At 36.9% G+C, this 20,373-nt stretch overlaps 1 protein-coding gene across 9 annotated transcripts in view; it reads right to left on the reverse strand.

Moving 5' to 3' along the window:
- Nucleotides 1–20,373, reverse strand: part of TLE4 (TLE family member 4, transcriptional corepressor) — a 145,323-nt gene that overhangs the window by 83,774 nt on the left and 41,176 nt on the right. For 6 of the 9 annotated variants that reach the window (XM_058301609.2, XM_058301610.2, XM_058301613.2 and 3 more), the window contains exon 6: nucleotides 12,040–12,114. The exons of the other annotated variants lie outside the window; for them this stretch is intronic. In XM_058301609.2, the coding sequence (XP_058157592.1) occupies nucleotides 12,040–12,114 (75 nt within the window). The remainder of the gene's footprint in view (nucleotides 1–12,039; nucleotides 12,115–20,373) is intronic. 9 annotated transcript variants of the gene reach the window in all.

Here is a 20,373-nt window from a genome sequence, read left to right on the forward strand (position 1 = left end):
GCCCATGGTCCATCTGTAAGGGAAGCTGGAAACTAGGTACCTAGCATGTTTCGGCCTCCACAGAAGGAGGTCTGCAAGGAAGAACCAACAAATCTAAATCTGCCTTGATACCTTCTTCTTTGCTCACAGGCCATTCTGGAGCTACTAGCTGAAAGAAATCCCAAAACCATCTCTGAGTTTTCAAATCCAAGTACAAAGCAGCTTAAATTGTTTTCCCCCTCAAGAGTTTCTTCTCCCTTCTTCCAGATACAAACTTGTGCAGAGCTGTGTCTAAACTGCTTTGAATTAACTCAGAAACACCTTGGGAAAATAATACAACATGACTGCCACTGCTCTGGACCCACAGTGGCACTGCCCCTGGTTGTCACACAAAACAATCCGGGCCAAAATAAACTTTTCCCTTTTTAATGAATCTAACATTGAAGAGAGGGAGGGGGAAGGGAGAAGGCAAAGGCATATCATGCTGTGCTGACTACCAAAAAGCTGCCTTAAAAAGGTTCCACAGAATGTGTCATTTTAAGTTTTTCTTAACAGGTTTTTATGTGTATACATACTTAACTCCAGTTCTTGTTTATTAGGTTTACATCATTTTTAAAGTTTGCAGTATATTATATATTACTATATTTCATGAAGTTGCTGTTATTGGCAAGTAAGATGGACAAAATTATCTCAAGATAGGTAAATAGAAGCAGAAAAAAAAAGTATACAGCTTATCATAAGGTACTTAAATAATTTCAAAGATAGAACTAACTCTCCAGAACATATCGGCAATCCTTACGAGTTCAAACTTACTATGTACAATCTGACTGGATGCTGGCCAGGAGTGGCACTTTGTTCACCTACCAGTCTCCTCCTTTCCTCACCCGCTGTTCCTGTAATTAGCTCATGCTCACCTTTGCTTTCATTGGGTAACTGCTACTTTATTCTGCCTCTCTAGCACATGATATGAACACAAATTATCTATCTACAGCTCTATCTCTCTCATGAAGCTGGGAGCACTGAAGAGGCAGGGACCAATTCTTATTCATCACTGTGCCCCAGAATCTTTAAAGGGTACATATGTAGAGGATTCAAAAAAAGTGTACTGAAGGAATATCATTTACTTGCCTGTATTTTCTTTTGGTATAACTACAAGAAGGCAGCTGCTGGCTCCAGTTAATTCTTTAATATAAACTACATCCCAAGTGATAGCGGTCATTATCAACAATCCTTAGCTGAAGCTTAAATGTCTAATATAGCCAACTTATTTTTCCATAACACCTACAATGATATAACCAACTGCAGCATTTTCTTTAACCTGTCAACAGTTCCTAATCAAGAAAACTTCCTTCCCAATCCCAGGCAATAATGACAGCCAAATTCAGTATAAACCCCGATTTCCAGGCTTCTTCAACAGCCATGCAGGAATGCCTCTGTATATTGCTATGGATAACTGCTTTCTGTCTACATGTATTCCACAACATATTTTACAATTTCATATCAGAATTTTGCACAATCTTATTCCCAGAAGGCACAGGCTGAAACTTTTTTGCATATGGGAACCTGTGTGAATCTGAAGATCATAAATTCTCTCCTTCAAAAAATGTACATGTCTTTCCCCTGTCTCCCATCACACAGAACTGTGCAAATACTTCAGGGGGTTAATGGGCAGTCTGGTGCCCAAGCATAAAACTAGAAGATCCAAGGACCTATGCTTAAAACTTTAAACCTGCCTTAGTAATGGTATTCCTGACAACTTTCGATTCCTGCATATTGCAGTAAGTTATAACAGTCAGGAATAAACAGTCTGAGTCAAGAATATGCAACTGACTTCTAGAACTAATCCAACACAGACAACTTACCACAACCAATCATTGAGTGCACCAGGCACATTCGATTCTCACTTTCCTCTTGATACTAGACACTGGGCAATCCTATTAGTGGATCTCAATATAAAGAGAATATTGATCCTAGCGTAAAGGAAAGAACACTGAGACTAAGGAACAAATAAGGGACAAGTATAGTCTAATAAGAGTAACTATGTGAACTCTAAAGGCAGACATTCTATTTGGATCCCAGTTCTGCCACTTTCTTTCTGTCTTCAGAAACCTACTTACCCTTTCTCAAGACTTGGTTTCATTATTTGTAAAGTTGGAACAAAACATTACCTTCCACAGGGGGTTGAGTGAGGATTAAACAATAATGCATGCAAAGCTTAGCTCAGCACCTGACACAGAAAGACTCAATCAAAATGTGCTTCTTTGTAATAACACTTACAGGGAGAACAATAAGTTTAAGGATATGAAAAATCTAGGGAAATAACTACACAAAAAGATACTAACTTTAGAAATTTAAAATTCCATAATAACCAAATGAGAATTGTACAATGTTAGAACTAGAGAGTACTTCAGTGGCTATCAACTTTAGGGTATGTTTTACAGATGAGAAAACTCTTAAAGTGAAATTCCTATCATTACAGTATTAGTGACACTTTAAAAATCTGTATTTTCTACTAGTCCATACTTCAGCTCAATCTTGGCTCAAAGCTTTGGGGGAAAAGTACAAATAAGAAGGGCCTGAAATACAGTATTTGTTCATTTGACAAGTATTTAATATGCAAATATAAATTAAATATTATAAACAAATTATTGATGTCAACTGAAAAATCAGTAAATATTTATTGTATAAATAATTATTGAAAATTCGAACTAGATATTGTGCTAGGCACTGTAGCAATAAAAATGAACAGGAGATAGCTGCTCCCCTGCTAGTAAAGGGCAGTAGCAAACACACAAACAAATAAGTGGTAAGTGCTATGAAGAAAATGAAACAAGATGGGTCAGAAATGAATTGGGTGGGTGAACTACTATGATCACTATTGCCAGTCAGGGAGGCCCTTTCTCAGGAGACAATATCTGAACTGAGACTTAAAAGAAGAGCCTGAGAGACCATGCCACGACCTAGAGGAAGGGCATGCTGGCGGGAGGATGGGCAAACCCTTAGTCAAGAACGTGCTTGGGGTGATCCAGGAACAGGAAAAAAAAGCCAGTGTGGTTGAAGGCAAGTTAATGAAGTAAGTGGTAGAGGAAGTCAGAAAGATGGGTGAAGGGTCAGCTTACAAAGTCTCTTGTAGGCAATGGTTAGAATTTAGACTTTTTTCTAAGTGAAACAGGCAGCCATCAGAGGGTTTTAAGCAGGGGAGGAACAGGATGCAACTTAAATTGTAGAAAAAAATCACTCAGGCTGTTGTGTGCAGAATGAAGTGTAGAGAGACAAATGTAGAAAAAAGAAGCCTGTTATACAAGGAACTGCTGTAGTCTAGGTGAGAGGGAATGATGTGCCTTGGACCAGGGGGTAATGGATAATGCAACCACCCTTGAGCAAAAATTTGGAGGCTGAGTGGACACCTTTTTTGATTATGAAAAAGTTTACATACTAAACTGGGATTCTTTCCCTTTGCCTATCAGCCGATCTCTAAGCCACTGACAGCAGAGACCTGACATTCTAAGGGGTGCTGGAAAGAGGGAAAACAAGAATAGGAAGTAATAAACACAAAATGGAATGAGAAACGTCATTAAAAGCTACAGTTATCAAGACAATGTGGCACTGGCAAAAGGATAAGACACACTGTTAACAGAACAAAAACCAGTCTAGAAATAAGCCCCCACATATATGGTCAATCGATTTACAACAACAGTGCAGAGGGACTCCAATGGAGAAAGAATAATTTTTTCAGTGGTGCTAGAACCATTTAAACTGGATGCCCATCTGCAAAAAAAAAAAAAAAAAAAAAAAAAAGAACTTTGACTCACATCTCACACCATAAACAAAAATTAACTCAAACTTGATCACAGATCTAAATATAAAACTTTTACAAGAAAACCTAGGAGAAAATCTTTGTGGTCTTGGGTTAAGCAAAGATTACTTAGCAACAACAAAAGCAAAATCAACAAAGGAAAAAAAATACATAAATTAGACTTCGTTAAAATTAAAACTGTTCTTCAAAAGACACTTTAGAAAATGAAAAGATAAACTACAGATCTGAAGAAAATATTTTTAAAATACAGAAAGGACTTATATCCAGAATTTTAAAAGAACTCTAAAAACTCAATTAAAAAAAAAAATAGCTTATTCTAGGAGGGAAAAAAATTAGCCAAAGATTTTAGCAGACAATTCATCAAAGCTATACGGATGGCAAGTAAGCAGATAAAAAGATGCACAACATCATTTTATTAGAGAAATGCAAACTAAATCCACAATGAGTACAAGCACACATTTCTTGGCCTAGGGAAAAAATCTACAATTCCAAGGGCTGGTAAGGATACAAAACAACATAATGCGTCTTTCAGCCTTACCAAGGAGACTACAAAAACAGTAGTCACTTTGGAAAAGTTTGGCAGTTACTTAGAAAGGTAAACTTACATTTAACATGTAACTAAGCAATCCCACTTTTAGATAATCACCCAAAAGAAATAAAACTTGTACATGTATATTTATAGTGGCATTGTTCATATTTGTCAAAAATAGGAAACAACCCAAATATCCTTCAAGGTGTGAATGGATAAACTGGTATAATCTCACATAGTGAAACATTATTCAGCACTAAGATGGAACTACTGATACACATAAACACATGGGCAAATCTCAAATGCATTACACTAAATGAAAGAAGACCTGAAAAGCTACATGCTATATGGTTCCATTTATATGACATTCCTAAAAAGGCTCACTTTGGGAGGAAAAAAATTTATCAGTGGTTGCCAAGGGCTGGGATAGGGAAAGGAAAGAACTACAAAGCAGCACAAGGGATTTTTGTGGGGGTAAGAGAAATATTATACATCTTGATTGAAGGGTTAAATTATTGTGTGCATTTGTCATCAAAACTTATAGACCAGTACTCTAAAAAGGTAAATATTATTTTATGTAAATTATACCTCACTGAATCTGACTTAAAAAAGAAATGGGAAGTATCAATAATGTGTATTTCTGAATTCTTGATCCCAAACTCTGTATTAATCTACAAATATAAAAAGATAAAAATTTGCAAGTGTATGTCAGCCTCATTTTTACCATTTTTCTTATCTGTTTCTCTTTAGTTATCCTCCAAAACTAAAGTTTTATTGAAAATTAAAATAAGTTTTAATTAAAGGTTGATTGTGGTAAAATGTAAAACCAAAAAGCTTATAACTACCAAAACCTTAAGAAGATGACTTAAATGTAATTTGAGGAACATCTGAGAATATATTTCAAAATGAAAATAAAATGCTCCTCTTTACAGGATTTGGTACTGGCACTCAAATATTGGCTGCATGAATGAATGAGTAGATATAACCATTAAATCATTTTTAAAGTTCACTGAAAGGTTCTAACCTTTTCACAAAGGCCCTTAAGGGCACTGCGACCATGTATGTAGTTTTTGACAGAAGGATTCTCAAACTGATTTCCTAGGGAGGTTTGAAGAGGACACAATAATCCTTAAAACTTGGGTAGTCAGTCAGCCATCATTCACCTTTTACCTGCCTATTTGGGGGTGAGCCTGCCTCTCTCAAGGCCTATGCTTCCTTCCTACCTTCCAGCTCTGAGTACACAAAGACTGGGAAGAAGTCATAAAAGAGTTTAAAAAAAAAAATAAAGAGGAAAAATGAAAAAAGCAAATAAACAAAACAATACAATAAAAAGGGAAACAATCTGCAAACTTGCAGGATAACTTGAAGGAAACCTGCTTTTCTGTAAGACAATTCCACCCTCACCCCTATAAAGGATCCACTTGCTATGCTTAGGTACTAATGGAACACAGATTCAAACATCTGGGAAATGCCACTTTACTCTTAGTGGAAACCTTAAGGATGTCAGATGCACCCACCCAAACATGCTCTGCAGCTCTTTTAATTAACACTGTGTTCCTGAGCTACGGAAATACATGTATTGGGGGAAGGGGGAGGAGAGGGATCTTCCACAAACAGAAAAGTAAAATCGTAGCACTTCAGGTTAGCACAGTCAAAAAACTAAATCTTTAATTGTCCAGCTTCTAGAATTTTTTTCCTGGATAAATTTGCAAAAGAAATAAACCAAGTGCATATCACAAGCACAAATTGAAAATCCTATTTCTTACCTAGTGTTTTTGGAGGTTCTAAAGCAGAGGCAGAGTTGAAAAAGTTACTTAAATACATGGGAGTCTTTGTTATAAGAGAAGGGAAATTACTGCCTCTTAGAGTTTCATCAAATTGTAGCAGAAAGATTTGATTAAGACTAAATCACTCAATAATGTAGTCCCCTGCTCCACAGTAAATGAACCAGTTTTTTTAAAAAGCATGAGGAACAGGCATGCCAACACAAGGTAAAAAAGTATGTGCAGATTTACAATGTAAAACTGCTTTGGCTTAGGTGCAGTCATAGTTTTATCAGACTTCATAACAGCAGATCAGCCAAGCCCTACAATTTAGAAAGCCAGAGTATATCTTAAAGCCATCCTTTAAGGCAAGCTACCTATATCCAGACAGCGGTCAGCATATTTTATAAAGTCTTTATGCTCTAAGCACACTGTTTAGTAAAGACAGTAACAATAATCTCTGATAATACACAAATCTATTTTACAGTTTATTTTAAAGTTTATTACATATGACATACATTTAGAAAATGCCAATAGTAATAAGTTGGGAGAAGCAAAGCAAGAAAGGGAAACTTACCCATAAGTTTACTGATAAATCTGGAAAGTATCTTTAAAAAATAAAGGCTGGGTTTTTTGGTGCGTGGCTTTCCTTGTTTGTTGGTTGTTTTTTCACTGTTGTTTTAAAAAAGGGGAAGGTCATGCACAAAACTCAGATCAGAAAACAGTCTACTAAAAAAAAAAAAAGGAAGAAAGAAAGAAAGAATAAGGAAAAAAACCCATGATTTAAACTGCCTACCTTCGTGGGAAAATTCCCTTAAAGGGCCTGAGGCCAATGAAGTCACACTCGAAGCAGAGCCTGAGATGGAACTGGCCTGCAGTTAGTTAACTGAGAAAGATGATCCTGGAACAGGAGTAGGGGCCTAAGGACAGTGAATCCAGGAAGGAGAGAAAGTCAAAACAAGGATGTGCTCAATCCAGCTGGCACCCTATGAGAAGTAGTCTATAAAGGATCTCAAAACTGTCCATCCGAGAAACTGAAGAGGTGAGTATTCCACCAATTCCCTTCTCCTATGGGTTCAGAATTACTCTATGGAGTAGCAACTCCCTCATCCTACCATGTGGTGCGCACAGGAGTGAAGGGTGGATTCTCATAAAGATCTAGAGGAAGCCCTGGAAGCCACGCAGTTTAGCTGCGGGGAGATGCCGACAAGCCTTGAGAAAGAGGGTACAGAGGCAGTGACTGAGGGGAGGTGCTGTCAAGCCATGAGAAACAGGGTAGAGAGGCAATGACTGCAGAATAGGCAGACCCTGTACTGTGAGATGGGCCCCAGAAAGACAACAATGCTTTAGCACTGTGGGAATATTGGTGCCCCAGAAGTACAGTAGAATAAAGAGTAGAATAAAAAGGTTACAGAAGAACTATTACAAAATTAATGATACCTTTTGGAAAGTCTGTTATCAAAAAAATTCAGAAAAGATAGAAATAAGGCTCTTGGATGTTTAAGAGATCTCTGCTTTTATTTAAAAAGTATTTTTATTTTTTTTCAAGTTTTGTGTTACTAGAGGTTGTGTGTCCACAGGTGTATACATCATACACTTCTGACTGAAAAGGAGGGGCAACTCACATGCACATACATTGGTTTTTCTATACACTCACATATTTCTATCTTTCGTCTTTTTTACCTAGTGGTTAATTTGTTTTAAAAGAAAACAAGAGAATTCACTACAATGTTGCATTCAAATGGGTTGTGGAACTTAAAATGGCAGTTTTGAAATCTACAATAGAAAAGGAGGGACATGATGTAAAAACTGTCATTTTGTAAGACCCTCTGCCAGAATGTCAAGGTGAAAAATGTATATATACATATATTCTAATTTATGGGCCAATCATATGACCAGGCCAATAAAATAAAATGCTAAGAGGGAGGAAAAAAAACTGAAGGTATTGTCTTTCTTTTTTAAACTAACTCGAATACATAGGCCAGTAAAGGCAAAGTCATTTAAATCATTTCCTTAGTATTACAAGTAATATTTAAATAGATTTAATAGTGCTGCTCCAAACCAATGAATTATGGGTTTAAAACCTATTAAAATGTAATGTTTTTTTCCTGAGCTGAGAGGAAAGAGATTTAAATCCACTGAATTTTAATATTTCAGCTTGAGCTGCAGGAGGTAGAGAAAGTCCAAATGAACTATTCCATCAGCACCATTCAAGCATGAACATTTTAATCAGTTTTACTTCCTTGGAGTTCTCTAACACAGTTTACGCTGTCATTCTGAAAGCACTTAACACAGAGAGTGTGAAAAACCACCAAGGCTTGTTATTGCCTTCACAATTGATGGCAAATAATTTTGCAGACTTCCTATCATTAAAATGTCACTGCTAAAAATTGAGGTTCAGCATTTCTTGTGCAAAACTACATTTTCCTAGAACACCGCAGCATACCTGTTCTAAGGGGCTTTGGGAGGGGGGTGCTTTTAAAAAAAACAAAAAACATTTCTATCATTCTCACAGAGTTAGGCTTAAGGGGGGGGCGATCCAAAGGAACCACATTTTCTCTTTTTTTTTACAAAGCAAACACTTTCTTTTTCAATGTTCATACTAACAACTTTTTTTAAAATAGTAGTTTCTTTGGTAAAATTCTTATGAGGTTCCTTTATTAGGTATAACCACAATCACACAGCATGTGCTGATTATATAGTGTAATGGATTTAAAAAGCATTTTAAGACAGTCAGATGACTCAATTTAATAATACAGGAAATGAAAACATCATTTCTAATTAGATCATATTACTGATTTAAAACTACAATTTGTGAGTTGTTCCAACAGTGTGATCTTACAGAGATTCTAATTTTGAAACACAGTGGCTAGTAAGATACATGACAAGATCAAACTAGATATATAACATTCCCACAGCCCAACTGGGGGAACTCAGAAAGCTTCAACGCAAAAAACAACCAATTCAAAACAAAATGAAAAATACTAACCATAGGAAAAAAAACAGGAATTTTTCTGTTTCTCTCCTTATAAATAAAAGATAAATGATATTTAACTTATTTCAATCTATCAACAGTTTTAAACTGAACATGACCTGTGAAAGAAATCATTATAACTGTGTTTCATTCCATTAAACACAACTAGCTTATTGTCAAGAGAACAAGCTGCCTCTCCAGGTTTCAGGCTCACTTCAGCATTTTGCATTTAAACTGCATGGCTCACTGGTTTGGCTCATTTACCAATGAAGGTAGAATAATACTGCAGAGTTAAAAAGGTACTTCATCAGATTTCATTAAACCTGGGAACATTTGCACTTGTCTGGATGGTGTGCAGACATATAAAATAGATACATATGTAATGATAAATAAATGAAGGTCTACAGAGGCTTAATAGTTGGGCCTTTGTCTCTTGGGAGAAAAGATTTTCATTCCCTCAGTGCAGAAAATCATTGCTGACTACATTTTAAAAATTAAGCAACAAAAATCTAAAATTGACCCCTCATCATTTTTGGAAGCAGATCCAAATACAGCCTCCTCACAACACAGTCACACCCAAAGGAAAAAGTAATAATCGGGCACACAGGACAATGAGTGCATTTAAAGTTCTACAGTGTTTTAACTCTGAAAACTACTGGAACACTACAGGGGATGAAAAAGAGACCAGCAGCAGACAAAACATCCAGAGAGTTTGTAATGGGCTCATCTTTCCTTATCATTTGGTTTGTGATTCCCTAAAACTGCTGTGTTTGTTTTTCTATTTCTGCAATCTATTTTTTGGAATAGTCAGGTTACATGGTTTTTTACTCAATTTTCTGCTCATATACAAATAATTTGGAATTCCCATCAGATCCACCAACTGCAACACAAGCTGTTTTGATAACATGCAACTCTATTAAGTAGTTCTTCAAATACATTTTTAGGCTACAAAAATAAATTAGCCTTATTTTAATAATTAAATCCATATATATATACACACACACACTATGTCTCTCAGTAACTCAGCTGTAGTCTAATAAACCATCTTTTCCCTGAAAAAAAAAAAGGCAATCTGCCATACCATTCAAAACAATGTATATAAAAACGAAATTGATATAAGATGGTTAAAAATACAGTTGATGTGATGAAGCGAAAGAAACTTATTCTGATTTTATATCTTCCGCATATTAATGCAACATTCAACATAAAACAATGTGCTTTTAATTTAGATTAACCTTTCCAACTGTACAGACAGGAACTAGTAAGACTTCAAAAAGAAACAAAAAAGCACTCTGTTTTCTTAGAAAAGGCTGCCAATCAGACCTAAGTTAGGATGGCTATCTGTACTTAAGTAGTTCAGAGAAACAATAAGGAGCAAGCCAGAAATGACCCAGAAGGCTCGCCCATCAGTCATCGCTGCACACATTCTCTCCATAAACAGCAGATGCTGTAATGGGTGAGAAATAAGAAATCAATATTCTATTCCTTCTGACCCAGGGGAAACTAGGCAATAAAAATACATATGTATACCACCCTAACACAAATATTACATACATGTACAGTCACACAGACATTTCAGACAAACACGGCTGGCGTATACATATATAACCTAACTTTAAAATGAAATATTTCTCAACTTTTTTCCTTTTATTTTAGATATTGCTATTTTGTCATTTCAGAAATAAAAACTAATTGTGAAATATACTCATCTCTCATACCCCACACTGGAGCATAAAAAATGTACAACAAGTATGTTATTCAGGATTCTACATGACTTGCTCTGATTCAGTCCCTTCTCTCTAAGGGGCACTTTGGAGAAAATAAAGGTTACTCTTTTCCATTTATGACTTCTAATTTACTACCAGTATTTTCTTGTGGTCAGAGAGACACAAAATAGAGCTCAAAATAGCCCATTAAAAAACAAGCTACATCAGATTATTGCTCCACCAGCTTTGGCAACAGCGATCCCAGAGTTCTGATTTCCTTGTTCAAAGACAGAGGCATAATTGAAGCAATATCTTCACTTCAGATTGATTATCAGGCAACCCTTATCTGTATCTTCACTTAGCAATTTGAATTTTAATGAAAGTAAATGGAATAATTAGCATTTCAAAGTGTGCTTGATTCACGAGAGGGGAAAAAGAGAAAAGACTTTTGTGTATAATCTATACACAAAGAAAGTATTTGGGAGGGGGCAGAAAGAGGAAAATATCCTTGTAGGGTCTTCATTAGAATAACCTAAGGAACTGCTTGTACCAGCTGCATAGAGATGTGAATATTATACTCTAAGATCCCTCATCTTTATCGTTTCTAAGTTTTAAGGCTTTTTTTGTTACTTGTTACCTTCATCTGGGAGAACAAAACTAAGTGGATCAGGAGTGACTGCCTAAAACCATGAATTCAGCAGGATTTCCATGCAACATTAATGCTACAATTGCCAGGAAGGATTATGTAATTGGGCCACTGACTTTTCAATAAAGTGTAGTTCATCTATTATTTCTCCTACAATTGGACACTAGCCCACAAGAACCACTCATCACAGGGGATGAAGAGTAGCACAGGAGATGTGAAAACAGATGTTTTATTTCACTAAAAATGGTATTAAGATATTCTATATAATCGTTTGAGGAAAGATAAAAGCAGTCAGTTCATTTTAACATCAGGGCAACCTTTATCTTTTTACCGGCATAAGCTAGCAACCAAAGCTGACTGCAAAGGAAAGAAATATTATGAAAAAGAAGTATCTATTTTCCTTTGGGGAGAGTTTTCAGGCGCATGTCGGCTTAAAATTGGTGAGAACGTGATCCAAAGTTTCTGAAGTAGCCATCAAATGTCATGTGAGATTTAAGGCAAGTGTTTAATTTCACTTTGTGGTTGGTCTATTATTTTGCCTCTTTGAAAGAATAAATTTGAAAGAGAGAACAAGAGAGTTGATGACAAACACTAAGATCAAAGCTAAAATGGAAAGGCCACGTACCCCAATGATGGCGTTCAGTTCTGCCATGGTCACCTGCTTGGCCCGTTCCACAGCCTGCACCACTTGTTGCTGGTGCTATAAATGAAGATCAGAAACAGAATACAATTATTTGTTTTCTAGTCAGTCAAGAATAGCTTTTCCTAACATGTCCTCTAACTTCAATCAAACACAAAACAGGATTCAGGGATCTCCATGTTTAAAAACAAAAGCCCAGGGGGTAGCAGACTAAATGTCTAGGGTGCATGTGTTTCAATAATGCAGAGAAGTAACTGGGCTTCGAATGGTAGGTCTGATCTCTATGCCCCCAGGAAGATGCCTTTCTTTGTACTCCCTCCTCTTCTCTGTAACTATATAAAAAATTTTTTTGAAAATATTTCCTAAAAATACTTAGTTTTAAATTCTCCTGCTATCTGTTAGCGTAGACACTGGAAGGACACACAGAATTCAATGTTTACATGTCTTCTGGAAATGTGATAAGGGTTAATATTTTAATTCCTGTCATGAAGGGCTGTATATTTAATGAGATGAAAAATAGACAACCTTGCTAGTAGTAAAGTTTATGCGCATTAGGTATCTCTTTCAAATGTAACAGAAAAACCTAAATCCTACAAGTTTCAGTTATTTCTCTTTTGAAAAACTAGGATGGTAGTATTGGAAAATCCCTATATCCATGATCCAGGTCAGAAAAGAACGAGCAAGAATGACGCCAATAATTTTTCTAATGCTGGAAAAATGAGGCAGTACAGAAGTCTCTGGGAGCGGAGGTGGCTCAAGTGGTTGAGAATCTGCTTCCCACATATGAGGTCCCAGGTTCGATCCCCAGTAGCCCCTAAAAATAAAAACAACAACAACAACAAAAGACCAACTCCCACTGAGGAGCGGATAGGGCTCAGTGGTTCATCACCACTTCCCATATACAAGGTCCTGGGTTCAATTCCTGATACCTCCTAAAATATAGAAAGTAGTCTCTGCATGGAAGAACTAATGTACATATGGACATTCACAAATGCTTTCTTATATTAAGTACACCCAAAATGGAATATTACTCCCAACTTACAATTTAACACTCTATAGTATCTACCAATTTAAATATGCTCTAAGATAGGTATCTTTTGAACTTTATTTAACTAGGTTTAGTGAATGAAGAATCAAATGAGAGTCCTGTTTTGGTTGATACTGAGAAATTGAGCCAACTTTCTCAGCTTATTTGAAGTGAATATGAAGCTCAGCTATCATTTTATTGAATACAAACAAAAGGCTAAGTCATTAGCTAAATATGGAATGCACCTTGAAGTACCTGGTCCACAGTCCTAAAACATGGAATACACAGTGACTGAAGTTAACGAGGGTGTGACACCACTATTTTCATTTCCCAGCTAAGGCTGGAGAAATTGTTTCAAATTATTATCTACAAATGCAGTGTTTTCCCCCTTGGTTTCCTAACAGAAATGTGTTATTTGTACCTATGATCAATGGAAAGAAAAATGTCAACTGCATATTAAGTTTTTAATGAACTCTGTGTATTAAACTATATATTTTTTATTTTGTTTTTAAACTGTAGGAATTTCCATTTCAAAACAAGGGCTTAAGAAACAATCCCGAAGTCTTTTTACACCTGCCTCTGTCCATTCTCTTACTTTTCAATAAAGTGTCTGCCAAAGTGAAAGAATTCATTTCTCTTTCTCTGTAGAAAGTAAAAATCCTAATGAATTGTGAACACAGTAGAAGGAATAGAGAAGTATAGTCAATACAATAGCAAGTTCACAGCAATTTTCCCCTAAAGTCGGCCTGACCATGTTTTTTGAGCATTTCTTATGTACCAAGCTCATGCTTAGATTTAAGGCAATTTGGTTCTCGGCATATTAAAAAATGGCAGTACATGGAAAATGGAAAAAGACAACATGTGGGGTTTATTTAATACTTAGCGTGAAGGAATTATGGCAAAATTATGGGATTCCCACTTTCTACTTTCTCAATATGCAAGGAACAATGGCTGCTCGAAACTTCCAAGAAAATAAAGGCCAAAGAATCACATGTACACACATCTAATACACATATCACTCATTCCACACATGCATTCATTCATTCAACAAAAGTTTTCAGGCTCTTACTATGTGTCATTTCTCTGTATTTCTGCAATAATATCCACTTTATATTAACTATTCAAAGAACAGTTCTACAAGACAGAGATAGAGAAAATACATTGAATTAGGGTTAGTTAGGGTCTTTCTACAAGGAAGATCATTCAACTTTTGCTTCATAAACTGGATTCCAATTGCCTTAGGCAGTGGGAATATCTTTATGGCTCAGCACTAAAATCAAGTGCACTTACAGAAAAAAAACAGAAAACACCAGTGGGCCATAACTCTGATATCAGATGCTCTTAAAGAAACTCTTGCTAAAATGCAAAAATGACAATGAGTCATGACTCAGTTACTTCCACTTCTTTGATGGCGATGGCCATAAGGTATGGCTCAGATATAATACAGTATCTGAACCATACCTGTAGTTCAAAATTTTACTTCTCTTACTTCTGCTTACAACTCTGAGTCATTCGCTGTTTAAGGATCTTTTTGAACATAAGCTCCCTAAGGCAAAGACTGTCTCCCTTCCCCACCCACACCCCCCCACACTGTGAAAGAACCAAAAACATCCTGACATTGCTCATGCAGCCACACAATAACATTAAACCACAGACTAAAGAAGCATGCACCAGGTAAGGTGTGAAAATTAAAACTTAGACAGGAAGATTGGGCAAAAGATCAAATGAGAAAAGTGAACACTCAAGGAAGAAGCCCAAAGTTCTCCTGTAAACTGATACAGGGGAGGCACTTTTTTTTTCCAGTTTCAGATTTTAACTAAGCTCTCTGACTCAGAAAAAAAATACAGCAAGTTTTTCTTAAAACTCTGATGGCTTTCCCATTATGTCTGCCATTTCTTCTCCTTTTCTTCACCTTTCCCATATGTTTCTCTCTACCCACTGTACCCAACATCTCATTTTTTCTCCCACTTCCTGCATATCCCCCTTCTGCCACAGTACCACACCAGTAGTGACAGCCAATGTAGCCCCAAATGTGGTAAGAAACACATACAAAAACTTTAAAGTGAAAAAAGTATTCACAAAAAGAACAACACAGGCAAATGAATGAATACAGGTGAGTATGACATAAGCATCTCTGAAGAACCACATACTAGTGGGAAATGCAATCTGTAAAGCAGAGGACACCAAACAGTAAAGAGTTTTACACGGCATGTAAAGAAGTTTGATTACATCCTAGGAGGAAGTATTATTTAAAAAGTTGAGCAGCTAAGTAATATCAGTTTTAAATGTCAGTAACATTGATAATGGGAACAGGAAGGAAACAGGGTGGCAGGAAGGCGGACCAGATTGGAGAGGAAGAGTTAGAGAGTTAAACTATTCTAGGGTGAAAGATGCTCAAGCCTGTACTTGGACCAAATAACTTTCCCACCAACAGGAATCATTAGCCACATGTTAACCACATGTTAGCCACATGTACGTAAAAAGCCATTCACTCATAAAAACCCAGTTGTAACAGAAAGAACCTTTAGAGATCATCAGACCCAGATGCCATAGTGCCCTCAGGCATTTTTAACAACCAAATAAAAAACAAAAGACTCAATAATTCCAAACGCCGACAGATTTCTAAATGCTGTGGGAGTTAGGAGTAAGGAGTGTGTGCAAAACCAACCACAGGCCAAAAGGCACTACCCTATGAATGGACAAATCTCTGTCAAGTCCTAATGAGCATGCATTTAGTCTGTTTGATCACCTCCTGAGAAAAGTAGCTCACCACCTCATTAACAAGCTTCTTCCATTTTGGAATAGTGTGTCCTAATACTGAGTAAAGAAACCTACTTTCCCTCTAAGTCTCTCCATTAGATCCAACTCCACTTCTAAATGCTCTCTATAGGACATTTTAAAACGGCATAATGCAGTATTTTTGGTTTTCTCTCTTCCAGGTTAAACATTCTCAAGTCACTCAGCAAATACTTCTGTGTCACTGAAGGATGTATGCCATTCATCCTTCTGCCTACTCTTCTGATCATGCTCAACTGGACCAGAACACAATACTCACGTATGCTGAGAAGATCAAATCTAAGGAAAAGTGTCATTCCATGTCAAGTCAGGCTAAAAATCCCACTAAGCCTTTTCCAGCAATCATAACAAAGTTAATGACATAAATCAAGTTTAAATTTAACCTATTCCCCCCAAGTCAGCCTTTCCTAAATGACATTCCAAAAAATATAAGTTTCTCAAGAAAATACTGGCTAACACATTTGGTAAACTGCAAGTCTTTTCAGAACTTCAAATTGCAAATATGTTCTGTCTCTCAAACAATTTTAGGTTTGGAACATGGGATTTAAAACTCTTAGGAAAATACTCTGGAAGTTTTTTCACACTGATCTAAATCTTTTCCCACTGATTAAATTTTAGCCTTGACGTCTCCATCCTTACCTGCTTGAGGACAGCATTCTTCAGTGTTATATCCAATAAATGCTACAAGTCCAGTGCTATCTAATAGAACTTTCTATACAGCCACTAGTCACATATGAGTAGATACTGAGCACTTGAAATGTGGCTATTTTGACAAAGAAACTGAATTTTCAACTTGACTTAATTTTAATTTAAATCTTAATAGCCACACAGACCTACTGGCTACCATACTGGACAATGCTGCTCTACTCAAGGTACCTTGAGAAGCTTAGTTCCAGAAATAATAATCCAATTATCACCTAACTGCAAGTCAAAGAAATGAATCAGTTTCTTAAATGCATATTAATTTTTTGAGACACATAGAGATTCCAAAGGCATTACTGCCTTTAGGAAATTCACGTTTAAACGTATAGAAAAAAAATTCTATCTCTTGAGAATCATCTTTTACTTCCTGAGGGCAACCAGGCCATAATGCCACCACATGATCTCACCAAACAGCCCATTATTGCCCAAAACACATGGTCATGTACAGCAAGCTTATTAGTCCACTGTGGAACCTAAGACAGCATTATGCTCTTGGGTGTTTCTTTCAGTATTGTGGGAGAAAAAAAATTATGTTTACATTTTTTAAACAAAGGATGACCATGCTTAGGCTCACACCTATTGTGAAAAACCAAAAAACCCGAACCAAATCATCTAATGCCCCAATCCATGTATATTATTCATTTCAGGATATTTTTTAGATATATAGTAATGTTATAACACAGTACCAGCACTGACAAAATGGCCTTGAATGTAAAGCAGCCATGCCATGTACAGGCTTGCTGGCATGCAAAGAATGCTACGTGAAGGTGGTTTTAGGGGTGTCACTGCATGCTTATCAGAGGATCTCTGGTGATTTCAACCAAGCTGTCTTATATCAAACCACGTTATTACAAACCATTGATTCCTTATAAAGTTAACAAGCAATACGATGAGCTAACCTGGTGCCATCACTAAGCGATAATACTGCCATCAGTGCATGTAACCACTGGATTTGCTCCCTAAGGCACAATATGAAAGTGACTGATCACATTTTCCAAGTTCCATTTCACAATTACTATATACATGCAAAATGTGGTTTGGAGTAATCCAGTATCACATTAACCCAGGTACCCAAAAATAGCACTTGAGGATACACCCATTATCTCATAAAGTAACAAAAGGGGTTGTTTTACTTCAAGTCAAAACAACCAAATTTATAACATTTCCAAAACAGCAATTCATTTATCATTTGATATGACCAGCTATTCTGGTCTATTGGAATTGTAATTTAAATAAATGCACACTATCATTAGTTACAACTGTGAATTTTTCCCCCTACCTTTTGAATGCAATCTGGAGCACCCAAATAAACCCAGAGAATTCTGGAGAAAAACACTGACTGCTTATTAGGAAAGATAACAAAGCAATAAAAACCAAGTTTTAAGTTAAAATTAAATTTCCATCAGAAAACATTCTAATTGGAATGTTCCTCTTTCCCTAGGTAAATAAGATTAAAAGTCTTAAAATTGTCACTCCTAATTTCTTTTATATTCTAAAAATTCTAAGGATCAGAGAACCATTGTTAAATGTGGAAAAAACCAGAATTCTTTATTTCATCTACTAAATCAATATTTACTTAAAATAATGGTATACAAGGAAAACCATGGTTGGTTCACCTGTAAGCCCAGGCCTCCAAGCAAATCCTGTATTGTTACTGTGGGGACTTACAGGGCCTCCTCCACCACCCTCCAAGCAACCCTGCTTCTGCTTCCAACATGAACACAGTCTAAGCAACTCAAGGAACAAGAAAACTGAGCTATGGAATTACAGGAGGGCTAACAGGGAGGGAGTAGGATTCCGTTCTCTTTGACAATGAATGACTTGACACAAGCTGTAACAAGCAGAATTAAAAACGAATAATGTGTTGCTTGTGAGCTGATAAACCCAAAATAAGAACAAGGCCTAGAGCAACTTTGTGCCTGGGAATTTCCTTCTGTCAGCCTTCATGTTACTCAAATGTGGCCAGTCTCGAAGCCAAACTCAGCATGTAAATGCAATGCCTTCCCCCCAGCGCGGGACATGACACCCGGGGATGAGCCTCCCTGGCAACGAGGGACCACTATCAACTACCAACTGATGATGCAACTGGAAAATGACCTTATACGGAAGGTTCAATGCGGATCAGCAGAATATCCATGTCTACATAAAATACCATGACTTTAAAATGCTGTTTGACCTAAAGTAAGGGGGAAATAGAAAGGAGAAATGAGTTTATATGGCTACGAGTTTCTAAAAAAGAGTCTGGAGGCTGGCAGAAGGTTTGCCCTCATGCACAACTGAGCAGAGTCAGAGAGACAGATAAAGCAGATACAACCCCCAGATATTGGTTCCTTTGAGGGCTAAAGAGACCCATGGGAGTTATGGTCATGACCGATGGGGTTAACTACCAGGGCAGATGGCCCCTCTTTGGAAATGGTGTTTATGTGTGATGAATCTGGACTCAGATGGGATCTCCCTTCATAAGACTTTCATGCTAATGTGCTGGAGGTGCAGTTAATGTTGGGGTTTAAGATATATTTAGGGGATTTGAATCTCTGGACTGACAATGTGATAGCCAGATCCTGAGCCTCAACAGACTCCAGCACCTACAATCTGATTTATTGGACTTACCACACTCAGCTAAGATGGAGTTGAAGAAGGACAACCACCACACCATGGAGCCTAGAGTGATTACAACTGAAAATGGGAGGATTGCATCCAGCATCCAGGTGGAATCTGAGCCTCCTCTTGACATAGAGGTGCAATGGACACAACCAATCCAATGTCCACATAGAAGAGGTGGCATTGGATTGGGAAAAGTGGACATAATGGACAAAGGGTATGGGGAAAGGCAGGAAGAGATGAGAGGTGGAGGCGTTTTCGGGACATGGAGCTGCCCTGGATGGTGCTTCAGAGGTAATCACCGGACATTGTAAATCCTCACAGGGCCCACTTGATGGAATAGAGGAGAGTATGGGCCATGATGTGAACCAATGTATATGAGGTGCAGAGGTGCCCAAAGATGTACTTACCAAATCCAATGGATGTGTCATGATGATGGGAACGAGTGTTGTTGGGGGGGGGGGGAGAGGGGGGAGAGGGGGGGTGGGGGGGTGGGGTTGAATGGGACCTCACATATATATTTTTAATGTAATATTATTACAAAGTCAATAAAAAATAAAAAAATTAAAAAAAAATAAATAAATAAAAACAAATAATGTCAATGTTCCAAAGTAACGACGACATGGGGTTTAATAAATGAGAATTAAGAAGGAGCCATTTACTATTCTCTTACTCGCTCCAGTAAGATACATACATTTCAGGTTACTTTTGGGCTGTGGTTTGGAAAATGTTTGAGGTCCTAGACATTACAATGGGTCAAGTTGAATGCTATAAAGGAATCAACCTAAGCTAATTTTTCTGAGATATCTTAAAATTCCACAAAACCAAGAGTGACCCCTATCCAACATACATCTGTGATTCCTAGGGAAGAGTAGACACTGAAAGGTATTTTTTATAGCATTTCTAGTTTAAGGAAAAATATATATTCACAAGACAGTATGAATGGAAATTTGTGAGAAAAGAAAAGTCAATTTAAGGACTTAAGTCACATAATGTTCTACTCATTAAAAGAGGTTAACAACTTTTTTAGTTCCATGTAACATTTTCCTTCCACCAAGTCTACTACAAAATATGGCAGGGCTAAGTGTGGTGGTATACCTCCCCACTCAATTGAGAGGTGTCTTCAAGAATCTTTGTATTTTTTAAGTCTAGGCATAAGCATAAGCTGCCCGTCGAGATTGTATATGTAGACC

The sequence above is a fragment of the Dasypus novemcinctus genome, chromosome 8 (genome assembly GCF_030445035.2).
Source record: "Dasypus novemcinctus isolate mDasNov1 chromosome 8, mDasNov1.1.hap2, whole genome shotgun sequence".
Taxonomy (NCBI): Eukaryota; Metazoa; Chordata; class Mammalia; order Cingulata; family Dasypodidae; genus Dasypus; species Dasypus novemcinctus.